The sequence below is a fragment of the Lethenteron reissneri genome, chromosome 44, assembly GCF_015708825.2.
Source record: "Lethenteron reissneri isolate LAM-NWPU_2019-01 chromosome 44, ASM1570882v1, whole genome shotgun sequence".
Classification (NCBI taxonomy): domain Eukaryota; kingdom Metazoa; phylum Chordata; class Hyperoartia; order Petromyzontiformes; family Petromyzontidae; genus Lethenteron; species Lethenteron reissneri.
Window position 1 is genome coordinate 608592 of NC_083822.1, and position 13087 is coordinate 621678.

General features: G+C 43.8%; 1 protein-coding gene across 1 annotated transcript in view; it reads left to right on the forward strand.

Annotated features, from left to right (window-relative positions):
- The window catches only part of LOC133353675 (tudor domain-containing protein 1-like), a 45154-nt gene that overhangs the window by 19113 nt on the left and 12954 nt on the right, over positions 1-13087 (forward strand). The window contains exons 4-5 of the mRNA XM_061570105.1: positions 1375-1489; positions 3059-3164. Of these exons, the coding sequence (XP_061426089.1) occupies positions 1375-1489; positions 3059-3164 (221 nt within the window). The remainder of the gene's footprint in view (positions 1-1374; positions 1490-3058; positions 3165-13087) is intronic.

A 13087-nucleotide genomic window follows, 5' to 3' on the forward strand; every position in this document is an offset into this window, starting at 1 on the left:
GAAGTAATACAGTAATAAAAATAAAACATAATAAAATAATTCTCACGACGTTTCGGCCACAACGCAAGCAGCCGTCCTCAGGTGAAGAAACAGGTCTGTCGAGAAGACAGACCTTGCGTTGTGGCCGAAACGTCGTGAGAATTATTTTATTATGTTTTATTTTCATTATTTTATTACTTCCCTTCTACGTGACTTTACCGAAAGAACCAAGAAGATGAATTAAAATAAAACCCAACACGCGGTGGAAATAAAAACTTACGCTCGTGCGCCAATATTCGATTCTTTAAATCGAGAAAAGGAATCGAAGGTTGTAGATTTCTTTAGAATCGACCTATTCCCGTTTAATCGATACCACAAACGCTCACAAGATATTGATTCTCGCCAGTCCTGTAAGCGGGTTGACGCCACACACTTCATGGTGATTCCCCCCCCCCCCCCCCCCAATACAAAAGTCTTATTTTTAAACGTTTTACTTTGTGTACAGTATGAGAGCTAGCCACATGGCAAATTAAAGCTTGTAGCCGAGTATATTATATCCATTATTTCCCCCCCCCCCCCAGCCGCACATTTGTGCGGGATACAGGGCCTACGTGGAGGGTTTGGGGGGGGGGGTGCGTGACGTCAGCAGGCACACTGCGTAACGCTGCCGCATGCGGGTGACATAACAGAGATGTGACATCACAGCTCACTTGCCGTTCAAAATATATCCATTATTGCGCCCCCCCCCCCCCCCCCAAAAAAAAAGACAAGTCTCTTTTTATAGTTTTTGCATGGTGTGCAGTCTGGAAAGTACCCACACGGCAAATTTCAAGTTTGTTGCATGTCGGGAAGTACGCTAAACATTTTGAATATACACACATTCACAAATTTCCCTTTTATATATAGATGTTTCGGCTTGGGTTTAAGTGTCCACGCTCAACTGACTTGGCTGTAAATCACCACGGCCCCTTACGTTATGACTAGCTTTGCGGCCACTTTCTGGAGTCATGGAGTTGTGCCATTATGAGTACGGTACATTTAATTAAAGGGAGTTTTTTCAAAGTATTTTGAAATCATTGGGCTGCTATACATTTCCATGTGATAAGTCAGCCACTTTGTTGAGCTATAATTTGTGATAGCCAGGTCCCTTCTGAATAGGAGTTATATAGCACAGTGGGCCTTAACTGGTAAAATTATAAATCTTTCAATTTTATTTATCAGAGAAGTTTTAAATACTTGCAGAGGGCATTTTGCCAATACCCAACTATTCCTGCATTGCCTCTGCCAGCTCCCCCCCCCCCCCCCCCCGTTGTTGATGCGGTGTCCGTTGTGACAACCGCCTGCGTGCGTGTGTGACTGTGTGGCGATGCCCCACGCGGCCGCTGCGCTATCCAGGCGGTGCCGTGCACGCTGGCAGACATCCGCGCAGACGGAGAGTGCTGGACGGTGGCGGCCATGGAACGCTTCCACCAGATAGTGGACAACAAGCACCTGTGGTCCTTTGTTACCGGTCTGTAATGCATGGCAATGTATTGCTTGGCTCGCCACATGAACCTGACATGCACTGCGCTCACCACTTGAACACGACATGCAGTGTGCTCACCACTTGAATGTGACATGCAGTGACCTCACCACTTGAATGTGACATGCAGTGAACTCACCACTTGAATGTGACATGCAGTGAACTCACCACTTGAATGTGACATGCAGAGAACTCACCACTTGAATGTGACATGCACTGAACTCGCCACTTGAACGTGAAAGGGGCGGGGGGCGTGGGGGAGAGGGGTGGGGGGCGCGGGGGGGAGAGGGGCGGGGGGCGTGGGGGAGAGGGGTAAGGGAGAGGGGTGGGGGGCGCGGGGGGGGAGAGGGGTGGGGGGCGCGGGGGGGAGAGGGGCGGGGGGCGTGGGGGAGAGGGGTGGGGGAGAGGGGCGGGGGGCGTGGGGGAGAGGGGTGGGGGGCGCGGGGGGGAGGGGCGGGGGGCGTGGGGGGCTGCCCCCATGGAGGGTGGAGCCCCAGGTCAAGCGCGCGCGACGTGCGGGGTTGAAGCACGCCACGTGACCAGCGCAGCTGGCAGCAGCGTGCGGTCACGTGGCTTCTGTATGCATTTTAATCATAATTAGTGTCTAAATTATTTTATACAACCCCATTAATGTATAATATGCCATGTAAAATATTATTTATTTTCCTCTGGAACGGATTCTTTCCTTTCCCTTTATTTCTTATGGGACAAATTCGTTTGGTATACGTCATTTTCAGTTTAAGTCCTACCTTCTGGAACGAATTAACGACGTATACCATGGTTCTACTGTAACTGGTACATTTATAATCTGACGGTGCCAGATCAATTCTGGGAATGAAGACAATATCTCCATGATTGGATTCTGAAATTGTCATCCATAACAAAATGACGGTGCATTTCACGAATCACCAGACAGTGTGCCATTGCATAATCCTTTTTTGGGGGTTGAGATTTCGAATTTGACATTACAATGGTTACTTTTTTCAAAACCAATTAATGAGGCTGCATTCCAGATGGTGTTAGCGACGTGTGCAGAAATTCTAATGGATAATTTGTGGCGTCACTTGGATCCACATAGCCTACCCAGCGTTACGTAAAGTGTACAGTGCCAGGCGTTAGGCACTTATAACCAGAACTATATGTATAATGATCATGTAGATTTATCTTAAGACTTTCCCTGTCCTGCAGTTTTTCTCCTGCCTGCTTTTTGCCAATAACTGACTTCTTAAACCAATCTAATGTCTTTCCTTATTCCTGTCAATTTAGACTGCATCGTCTCCTGCTTTTCTTTGTTATACGTCCGAATCATTGAGTTTTTCTAGCTTACCTGTCAGACCGAGAAACTGTAGCTGTCATCTCAACCCCAGTAAATATTAAATCTGTTACATCCTTGACCTTGGAATATTCATTACATTCCTTAGTTGGATCCAGGATACTTCTCTTGTTTACCCCTGTTCCATCTTTGCTACGCGGTTGCAGTCCTGCGGTGTGACCAGATGTTTTTAAACCCCTGTCTTCTTCCCCATTGTGTGATGTGTGTGTGGTTTTGTCGTCCAGATAACAAAAGTGGCAATCACGTGTCTGTGCACCTCTTTGTGGAACCGGCCCAGTTGTTGAGCAAGATGCTGGTGGATGAGGGCTTTGCGCAACGTGTTGGACTCCGGTATGGACTTGGTGCAAGTGCAATCACCCAACGCGGACGCGAAGCCTCGCAGCAGCACCTCAGCCCCCACCAGCCGACAGTGCTGGCTTTTCTGTTCATCGCCTCTTGGCAAGATTAGTGTTACACGATCTATCATCAAATGATGGCTCTGATGAAAATGGTAGAAACATCACATTTGGGGAAACCTCCTAAGCCGCACTCGAGTGAGCTGAAACTTTGGGTAAGCTGGGAGGTTGCTCTAAATGTATTAATAAATACGTATCTCGAGCACAAATCTCGGACAAGAACATTTTTTGCACACTAATCTTATCATAAAGGAATCTATATAGTGCCTTAACCAAGGCACTTTACAAAGAAATAACGGTACAACAACATATGAATGTAATTGTGGAGATGAAGTTAATTAAATTGATGAGAGGAAGCAATGGCGAGCTAATCTGTGATGATGCGGGGATTTGGTAAAAGCAAAATTAATGAAAGTTCAAGTTCATTTATTAGGTACAGCCCTGTGAGCCATTCGGCTCTTGAATCGGGTGCAACCGCAACAAACAAAAAACAAAAACATGAACAAGAAAACATCTTAAAGTGACTATGTGCAAACAGAAAATCCAAGAAAAGACAGCAAAATATTGCAGAAAAGCACTGTACACCAACACTGTGCAAAAATCCCAGTGGGATGCAAGTCAAACAACAACAACAACCACAAGACAACTTAGATTTAGGCCATCAGTCTAACTCTGTACGACAACAAACAAACATGGCCAAACCAAAAAACTTTTCGTAAATTACCAAAATAAAGCCATAAAAGCAATGAAATAGTGGTCATAGGAACTGTGACCGAATTTTCACAATAAACGACGTAAACAAATGTACTACCAAACTCTGCAGCCATAGCTGGCTGCATGAGTCACTCCACAACAGTAGGAGCATCAGTCGGAGTATCAACATTTTTCAATGCATTCTTTGGTTCTTTCGGTAAAGTCACGTATAAAGATAAATAATAAATTAAATAATAGCATACTACGACGTTTCGATTGCAACACAAGCAATCATCATCAGGTATAAAAGAAATAGCAACAAAAATCTAACCAGAAAACTATAGACAGACATATAAGCAGACAGATATCACAAAGATACACAGAGAGAGAACACGTATCGGCACAAAGAGAGAGGGATCGTCTCTGTGACGAGACCTTAAATATAAAGAGGGGGCGGGGGCGGAGAGAGGGAGGGGGCAGAGAAAAAATTAGCATGTCAATGAGTGGACGACGCCGTGGTACGGTACACGCAAGCTTGAAAATTAAGAGAAAGACACAGTAAAATTAAATAACCTAGCAAAATATCGAAATGTAATGTAATGCAACACAGAGAGTCGGTCAACACACAATTAACGCATAGCCTGGTTGATTACGTATTTCAAAGATTGCTAAGTTAGTATTTAAGTGTGAAAATTCCAAACAGAGGACACAGGCAGAGAGAGAAAACAAAAAACCAGAGAGAGAGGAAAAAAGATAAGCTTAAAACTTCCCCGTAGAAGTGGTTCAATCTTAATTTTGGAGCTTTCGTGACTGCAGGAATTATTCTTTGGTTCTTTCGGTAAAGTCACGTATAAAGATAAAATAATAAATTAAATAATAGCATACTACGACGTTTTGATTGCAACACAAGCATTCATCATCAGGTACAACCAGGCTATGCGTTAATTGTGTGTTGACCGACTCTCTGTGTTGCATTACATTACATTTCGATATTTTGCTAGGTTATTTAATTTTACTGTGTCTTTCTCTTAATTTTCAAGCTTGCGTGTACCGTACCACGGCGTCGTCCACTCATTGACATGCTAATTTTTTCTCTGCCCCCTCCCTCTCTCCGCCCCCGCCCCCTCTTTATATTTAAGGTCTCGTCACAGAGACGATCCCTCTCTCTTTGTGCCGATACGTGTTCTCTCTCTGTGTATCTTTGTGATATCTGTCTGCTTATATGTCTGTCTATAGTTTTCTGGTTAGATTTTTGTTGCTATTTCTTTTATACCTGATGATGATTGCTTGTGTTGCAATCGAAACGTCGTAGTATGATATTGTTTAATTGATTATTTTATCTTTATACGTGACTTTACTGAAAGAACCAAAGAATAATTCCTGCAGTCACGTAAGCTCCAAGATTAAGATTTTTCAATGCACTTTTAAGATCCGCACACTAAATCAAAACACAGATCATACTTTGCAGCGATCATCCTGAGCGAAACATTGTATTTTAGGCCACTAAATAGCAGTGACAGCTAGGTGTGTACAACTCCTCTAGAGCAGTTTTGAGTGAAGATCTCATAGGTAGTGATTCAAATTGCAGTTTATTGGCAATAGCATTCCAGACCCTGGGGGCATCAATAGCAAAGGCCCTTCCTCCAGTATTTGTAGGGCAATAGGGAATGTGAAGCTGGTAAATGAGCGAAGACCTTAGGTCAAATTTGTTCTTTGAAACAGAGAGGAGATCCAGCAGGTAATCTGCTGATTTTTTTGTAAGTACATCATGAATAAATACTATCTGATGCACAAGCCGTCAAACATTGAGAGATGTTAAGTTTGACCCAATGTAGAGATCACAGTGGTGAGTCCTATATGGGCAGTTCAATGCAAATCTTAAGGCTGAGTGATACATTGAGTCAAGCTTCTTCAGTACAGTACTTGGAGCTGATTTATACACGATGTCACATTAATCAAGTAGAGGCAGTATGGTAGCTTTTATCAATTCCAATTGGAACATAGGGGGGAAGCAGTGCTTGTGTCGATACAGAAAACCAATTTTTATTTTTGTCTTTTTACCAATATAATCAATGTGATCTTCAAAATTCTGTTTTGAATCAAGAATGACCCCAAAATACTTATAGATCTTAACTTGCTCTATTTGATAATTATTTAAGGAATGTAATTGGGGAAAAATAACTTCCTGCTTTAGTCCTGGTGAGAAGCATAGCACCTTGGTTTTGGAGGTATTCAGGACTAGTTTAAGAGCAACTAGCTGATGTTGTAGTTTGTTGAAATCACCCTGAAGCTTAGCAATCACGTCATCCGGAGAGCGGCCAGCAGTAATCAGTATCGTGTCATCTGCAAAAAGATTTACCCTGGAATGATCCAGGTCAGTGCCAAATTCATTGACATAAAGAGAGAACAAGAGGGGGCCAAGGATTGAACCCTGTGGAACCCCTTTTGTTATCTTAACACTGTTTGACCTCCAACCATCTGTGAGTACAGTTTTGGTGCGAAAAGAGAGGTAATTTTTTAACCAGTCTACTGCGTATTTGGAGAAAACGAAGGCAACTTAGTTTACTAAGCAGGGTGTTGTGGTCGACTGTATCAAAGGCTTTGGACAAGTCAAGAAAAAGACTGGCGCATTACTGCTTATTATCAAGGCTACTGTAAATGTAATTCAGAGAGTCTAATGCAGCAGATGTGGTGCTGTATTTTTTTCGGAACCCAGATTGTTTTCGATGTAAAAGATTGTTGTCGAACAGGAAACTGCTAATTTGGTAGTTCAGTCATTTTTCTAAAATTTCATCAACGGGGACAAAATTGAGATAGGTCGGTAGTTATTTGGATCATCTTTAGGGCCCCCTTTGTGAAGTGGACGAACATATGAATGTTTCCATTCCAGAGGTGTTGATGCTTCTTTGATGGACAGGTTGAAAATATGGGCTATAGGTTTGTATATTAGGTGACCAACAGTTAGCAGAGCAAAGACGGGAATAATATCTGCTCCGGTAGAGGAGGACCGTTTGAGGTAGGACAGTTGTTTCAGAACATTACTTTTGTGGATTGGCTGGAAACTAAATTCGTTTAATGTTTGGACAGGGGTGTAGGAATTTGCATGCGCTGGGGTGACTCCCAATACATTATCAAAAAAGGTCACAAGCTTCAGAAAAACGAAGGTTAAAATTGTCAACTATTTTTTGGGGCTCTGAAAAATATTCCCCATTTCGGTTAAGCTCAACGGGCAGATTATCTGTGTTAGATGCCTTTTCAATACTTTTGATTGTTTTCCAGAAGATCCTGGCATTTTCATGTGATTCCAGGAGAGTGGAGGAAAAGTATGCATTTTTTGCATGCCGTATTTTTTTGACACATCTATTCCTTAAAATCCTGTATCCGAGCCAGTCATGGACCAAATTACTTTTCTGAGCACATGCCCAAGCCTTGTCCCTAGTTTTCATGAGATTTGTAATCAAGGGATCAAACCATGGTGGGCGGTTGCCTTTAGTTTTAAATCTAACCAACGGAGCATGTTTGTTAAGAATTTGGAGAAACGTGTACCTGAAGGTCTCCCAAGCCGTAGTCAGGTTGGGGATATCACAGACCTTGTCAATATCCGAGTGAAGCACATCATTAGTAAATGCCTGAAGGCCGAAGTGTCTCATGGAGTGCTTCTCAACCAATTTAGGGGGGGCTTTGGGTCTGGCTGATGATCTCACCCCAAATATAAAGGAGTGATCACTAAGGTTATTACCCAGAACACCAGTCAGCGCGAAATTGTGAGGGGCATTTGTTAATAGGACGTCAAGCAGAGATGACTGTCCCGGGTTTTTTAGGTTGGGTCTTGTGGGGACATTTATTAATTGAAATAGGGTAAATTGATCTCTAAAATTTGTGGCCACGGCCGGTGGGTTTAGCCAATTCCAATTGAGATCACCCATTAAAATGATTTCACCTTTAGGAAGGCCCCCAAGAAGCTCCCTCAGTGCATTCCCATCTTCAACATCCTTACCACTAGGCGGTCTATAGCAGCACACTACCAATATCTGTTGATTTTTAGAGAGTGATTCTGAGAGCCAGACCTTCAAAGCAATATTTCTTGAACAAGGAATGAGCTGGTGAACATGCAGTAGTACTACGAACATATATGGCAATTCCACCTCCTTTAGACCCTCAGTCAAGTCGTAAAAGGTTGTAGTTGTCAATCGTAATCTGCAAGTCATTGACGGCCGGAGTGAGAAATGTTTCTGTAAGGCAGAAAATGTCCGGGTCCAGATCTGCCACTTCTAGTTTTAGTTGACTTAATTTAATCACAAGCCCTCTGATGTTGACGTGTAGAACACCAACACCTTTTCTGCCAGAAAAATATACAGAATTAAATGAATTATTTACATTTGGGCCAGGGTGAAGCTCAATACCTCCCAGAAATAAGAAAAGTAGAATGAATAGTTTGCACAAGTATTTTCTGTGAAAGGATGAAGAGCGACGAACCTTGGACGAATAGCAGCTGCTTACATATGGTGACATTTTTATGAGCAGAATGAAGTTAGGAAGGAGTGCTGGTGAAGTAATAGGACAGAGATAGGGTTTAAAAGGATACAATAATGGAGTGTAGAAGTGGCTATAAGCTGTTTCACTAGCAGGTGTAGTGGCAAATGTAGCATCAACTATGGACGAGAAATAACGAGGGCTGCCAGTGTTGGAGTTGTGTTTGGCACTAGATATGGCCGGGAGGGACAGCAGTAGAATACACAGCAGAATTGCCATCTTTAAAATAACAAAGAACCACAACAGATAAACACACACGTGAAAACGTACAGGTAGGCCGAGCGCGAGTAATGTCTTGCCGCACTTGTCGCACATGTACGGCTTCTCACCCGTTTGACGAGCGCCCTCTACGTAGACCTCGACGTAGACCTCGACGTAGGCCTCGACGTAGGCCTCGACGTAGGCCTCGACGTAGGCCTGGGCTGTGGGGGGGGGGGGGGGGTAGCCAGGCTGGCTACCACACTAACTAACTACCACATTAACTACCACATTAACTACAACAATAACTACCACACTAACCACAACAACCACACTGGCAATCACCGCACTACCACACCAACCACCACACTACTACACTAACTACCACACCAACCACAACACCACCACACTAACTACCACACTAACTACCACACTAACTACCACACTAACTACCACACTAACTACCACACTAACTACCACACTAACTACCACACTAACTACCACACTAACGAATACACTAACTACTACACTAACTACCACGCTAACAAGCAGCACTCTTCTCTACTCTCGCCAGCCACACAGCGCCCGCTCTGTAACCCCCTGCACCCGCGAATCTCAATTTAAACACACACACAGCTTACTCACACACACAGCTCACTCACACACACAGCTCACTCACACACAAGCAGCTCATTCTCACACATTCTCACGCACAGCTCACACTCACACAGCTCACACTCACAAGCTTACTCACACGCCGCCATCTTGTGATGACAGACAATGATGAAGCATGGATTGAATGAATGAGGAATGGGTGAAAGCCATATCATGAGAATATGAAGAGGAAAACTAATGTTGGCAGTTATGAGGGGGAGATTAAAGGGGCCGTGGGGTAAGTTAGGGAACGATTTATTGTGAGTTTTGAGTGTGGAGCAGAGGAGAGTATGCAATTGCAATTTTTTAACTTTACTTACCCGTTGGGTGGAATTCTGTGAACCTGTTTTCTTGGATGCCACGTCTTCTGCTAAGGCGCTTCTCATTTTTCACATTTTACTGTTCCGGCAGAATTCCATTCATTTGAATACCTGGATTGTCTGGACACAATCCCCATTCATGTCAATGCTAAATGAGCACCAAATAGTTGAGATTAGAAGACATGGCGGAATATTTTGCAGGGGAGTTGAGAGGAGGTTGACAACGGGAGAGGAGGAGATGCACGTGCAGCGTGGAGACGGTGGCAGGCTTCTGTGACTTGCATTGTTATGTTGGGTGGCTGTCGGAGGTCGCGGACCGAGGGAAAGCCCAAGAACCAAATGATGGTGGTGATGGTGTGAGGGGAAATCCTTAAAGGTGGGAGTGCCAGGTATGTCGTGGTTGTTAGGGTCTGGTAGCATGAAGGAAGCCATGGCCTTGTATAGAGGCAATAACTATATCCACTTATCGGTTAGTCCAATTCCCAAGGCCTGCGGAGTTATAAACAATTTCAATGCTTTGTAAAGCGCAGTCCATTCAAAGTGTGTTATAGGCGACATCTGAGGTCATAAATGCACGATTACGACATTGCCTGTCTTGCACCTTTGTTCATTAATAGCTTACATCATTTTTAAAAATTCAAATCAAGATTTTAATTTGAGCTTTGAGTTCCTCAGGAAGCTCTCTTGTACTCAAGAGTGTCTGTTTGTGTGCCTCAAGCAACACCAACAACACCAACAACGGCAACAAACAGCGATCCACCGAGACTCAAGACGTTGGAAATCTCGAGGAAACAAATTCATACAGTCGTATTCTCCTATAAAGCTGTGGTAGTTGCGTTCCTGAAGAACATCGTGTCATGGAAAAATCGTGTTATAACAACTGTTGATTCAATGGGAATTAGGGGTTGTATTTATAACAGTGTTACAATTTTTTTTCTTCCTGGGTAGTAAGTATTATTTCCTAATTGCTTATGCCTCAAAATTACAGAAAATGGTTATTATTCCCCACAAACTTTGCTTTTGTGACCAGAACAGTGATATTGAGAAATTTACCTATTTTCCAGAACATTCCAGATAGATTCAGTGCTGAGTAAACTTCTCGAACATTCTAGAACTTTCCAATAATATAAATAGGAGTATAAATACTTTAAGCCCACCAGTAAAGTTTAGTTCCAGCTGCCTAAGTGGCTACATATCTGCATTTTTCTGAGATGACATCAAGAGGCTGCAAGCATCCGGCAAATGCATTTTGCTATGTCTGCGGCCAATTTATGAAGACGAGCGAAAAAGTACTCGGTAGAAGCATCTGCTAAGATGTGTGAGGCCTACAAGACATACTTTCGGCATGCCTGTCGGGGATCAAGACAGCCTGGGCACCTCATTTCGCCTGTGAGCAATGCAAAAAAAACGTCTGGAAGGTAAGATGGACAATTGTTGCTTGGAATTTAACGTAATAAAATGTAAAAAATTGTAAGTTTTTTTTACAATATCAATATCATATATGAAAATTTAGCGAGAATCTCTTACACATTACATGTGTTGCACACTCGAAATGAAGGACGTGGGCAGGTGCTCCAAATCGAGGGCAAGCACATTTATTTATTGTGGTTAATATTAATCTTGTGAAGAACAGCACCGTCACTCTGTAAAATGCAACAGCACGTGTTACACGCAGCAATTCTTCCGAGTCGCCATTAACCATGTGGCTGGTTTACACGTGCGGTTATTCAGTAACCCTGCCAGCCACCTACAGGCCCAACTCAGTCATCACATGCTGCTGTACACACATGCATTGATGCACTGCACAGCACATCAGGACTTTCACAGAACCACACTTTACTCCCTTGCTGCACAAGGACATAATTAAGAGTGATCTATTCCTAATGTGCCACACATGGGTGAAATAAATGTATTCTTGTAGGATGGTTACAGAGGGGATAAGAGAGCCATGAAGTTTGCTATCCGAAGAATTTGGTGGCAACCCACTGACCACTCAAGCAACTGATATACTTCTGCATGGTGGACCCTTCCAAACGTCGGACTGGCAAGAATGCACCTGCTATCACGTATCCGGACCTTCCTTCATTCATCGCCCCGGTGCCACACTGCCATGAGCTCCCCCTACCCACTCCTCCGGAGAGAGAGCAGCCGTCTTTAGAAGAGAGCAGCAAGTCAGAGCGAGGAAGACGTAGATCCAGATGAAAATTTCAGAGGTGGAGCTGAGGCGAGAAATGCATATTACCCCAACCAAAAAGACCTAAACGACTTGATCAGAGATCTTGGTCTCAATGCCGAGCTTTTGACGTCTAGGCTCAAGCAGTGGAACGTGTTGGATGAAAGTGTGCAAGTCGCAGATCAGAAGAAGCGTCACCAACCTTTTTGCAGCTTCTTCACCCGTCAAGATGGGCTCTGCTTCTGCCACAATGTGACCAGTCTGTTGAAGGCAATCGGAATCGCCTGTAACCAGAATGAGTGGTGCCTCTTAATTGACAGCTCATCCAGGAGCCTCAAAGCCGTGCTGCTCCATAATGATAACAAGTACCCGTCTCTTCCCCTGGCTCACTCAGTGCACTTCAAAGAGGATTACAACAGCATCATGACCTTGCTTGGACGCCTTGAAGTATGATGTGTATGGCTGGGAGGTCATCGGAGACTTCAAAATGGTGTCATTCCTGATGGGTCTCCAATGCGGTTTTACCAAGTTTCCATGCTATCTTTGCCTTTGGGACGGCAGGGACACCAAGGCGCACTACCACAGGCGGGACTGGCCACAGCGGACCGAGTTCTCTGTGGGTAGGAACAACGTCAAGTGGGAGCCACTGGTGGACTCCCGGAAGACGCTGATGCCACCACTGCACATCAAATTGGGCCTTAAACATTTCTAAGAGTAGTAGATAAGGAGTCTGCAGCCTTCAAGTACCTTCAAGACTTCTTCCCTAAGCTGTCTGAGGCCGGTGTCTTCATCGGACCAGAAGATAAAGAAGATCCTGGAGTGCAATGAATTCCCCAAGAAGCTCACTAGTAAGGAGAAAGCGGCTTGGAACAGCTTTGTCGGAGTGGTTCATGGCTTCCTGGGCAATCACAAGGTCAGATACTACATGGAGCTGGTTGAGATTCTTGTGAAGAACTACGGCACAATGGGCTGTAGGATGTCCCCCAAAGTCCATATCCTTGATGCTCATCTTGATAAATTCAAGGAGAACATGGGAGCGTACTCGGAGGAGCAAGGCGAGAGCTTCCACCAGGATATACTGGACTTTGAACGCCGCTACCAAGGACAGTATAACAAGAACATGATATGAGACTATATTTGGGGGCTGATTCGTGAAAGTGATTTACAGTATAATCAGGAATCTCGAAAAACTACTCGCTTCTAAATGTTTTGTAGTATTTTTTGTATTACTTTAGTATAAATACATGTTAATTTTGATTCATATGTTGTTTTTTTCTGACTTTGTGA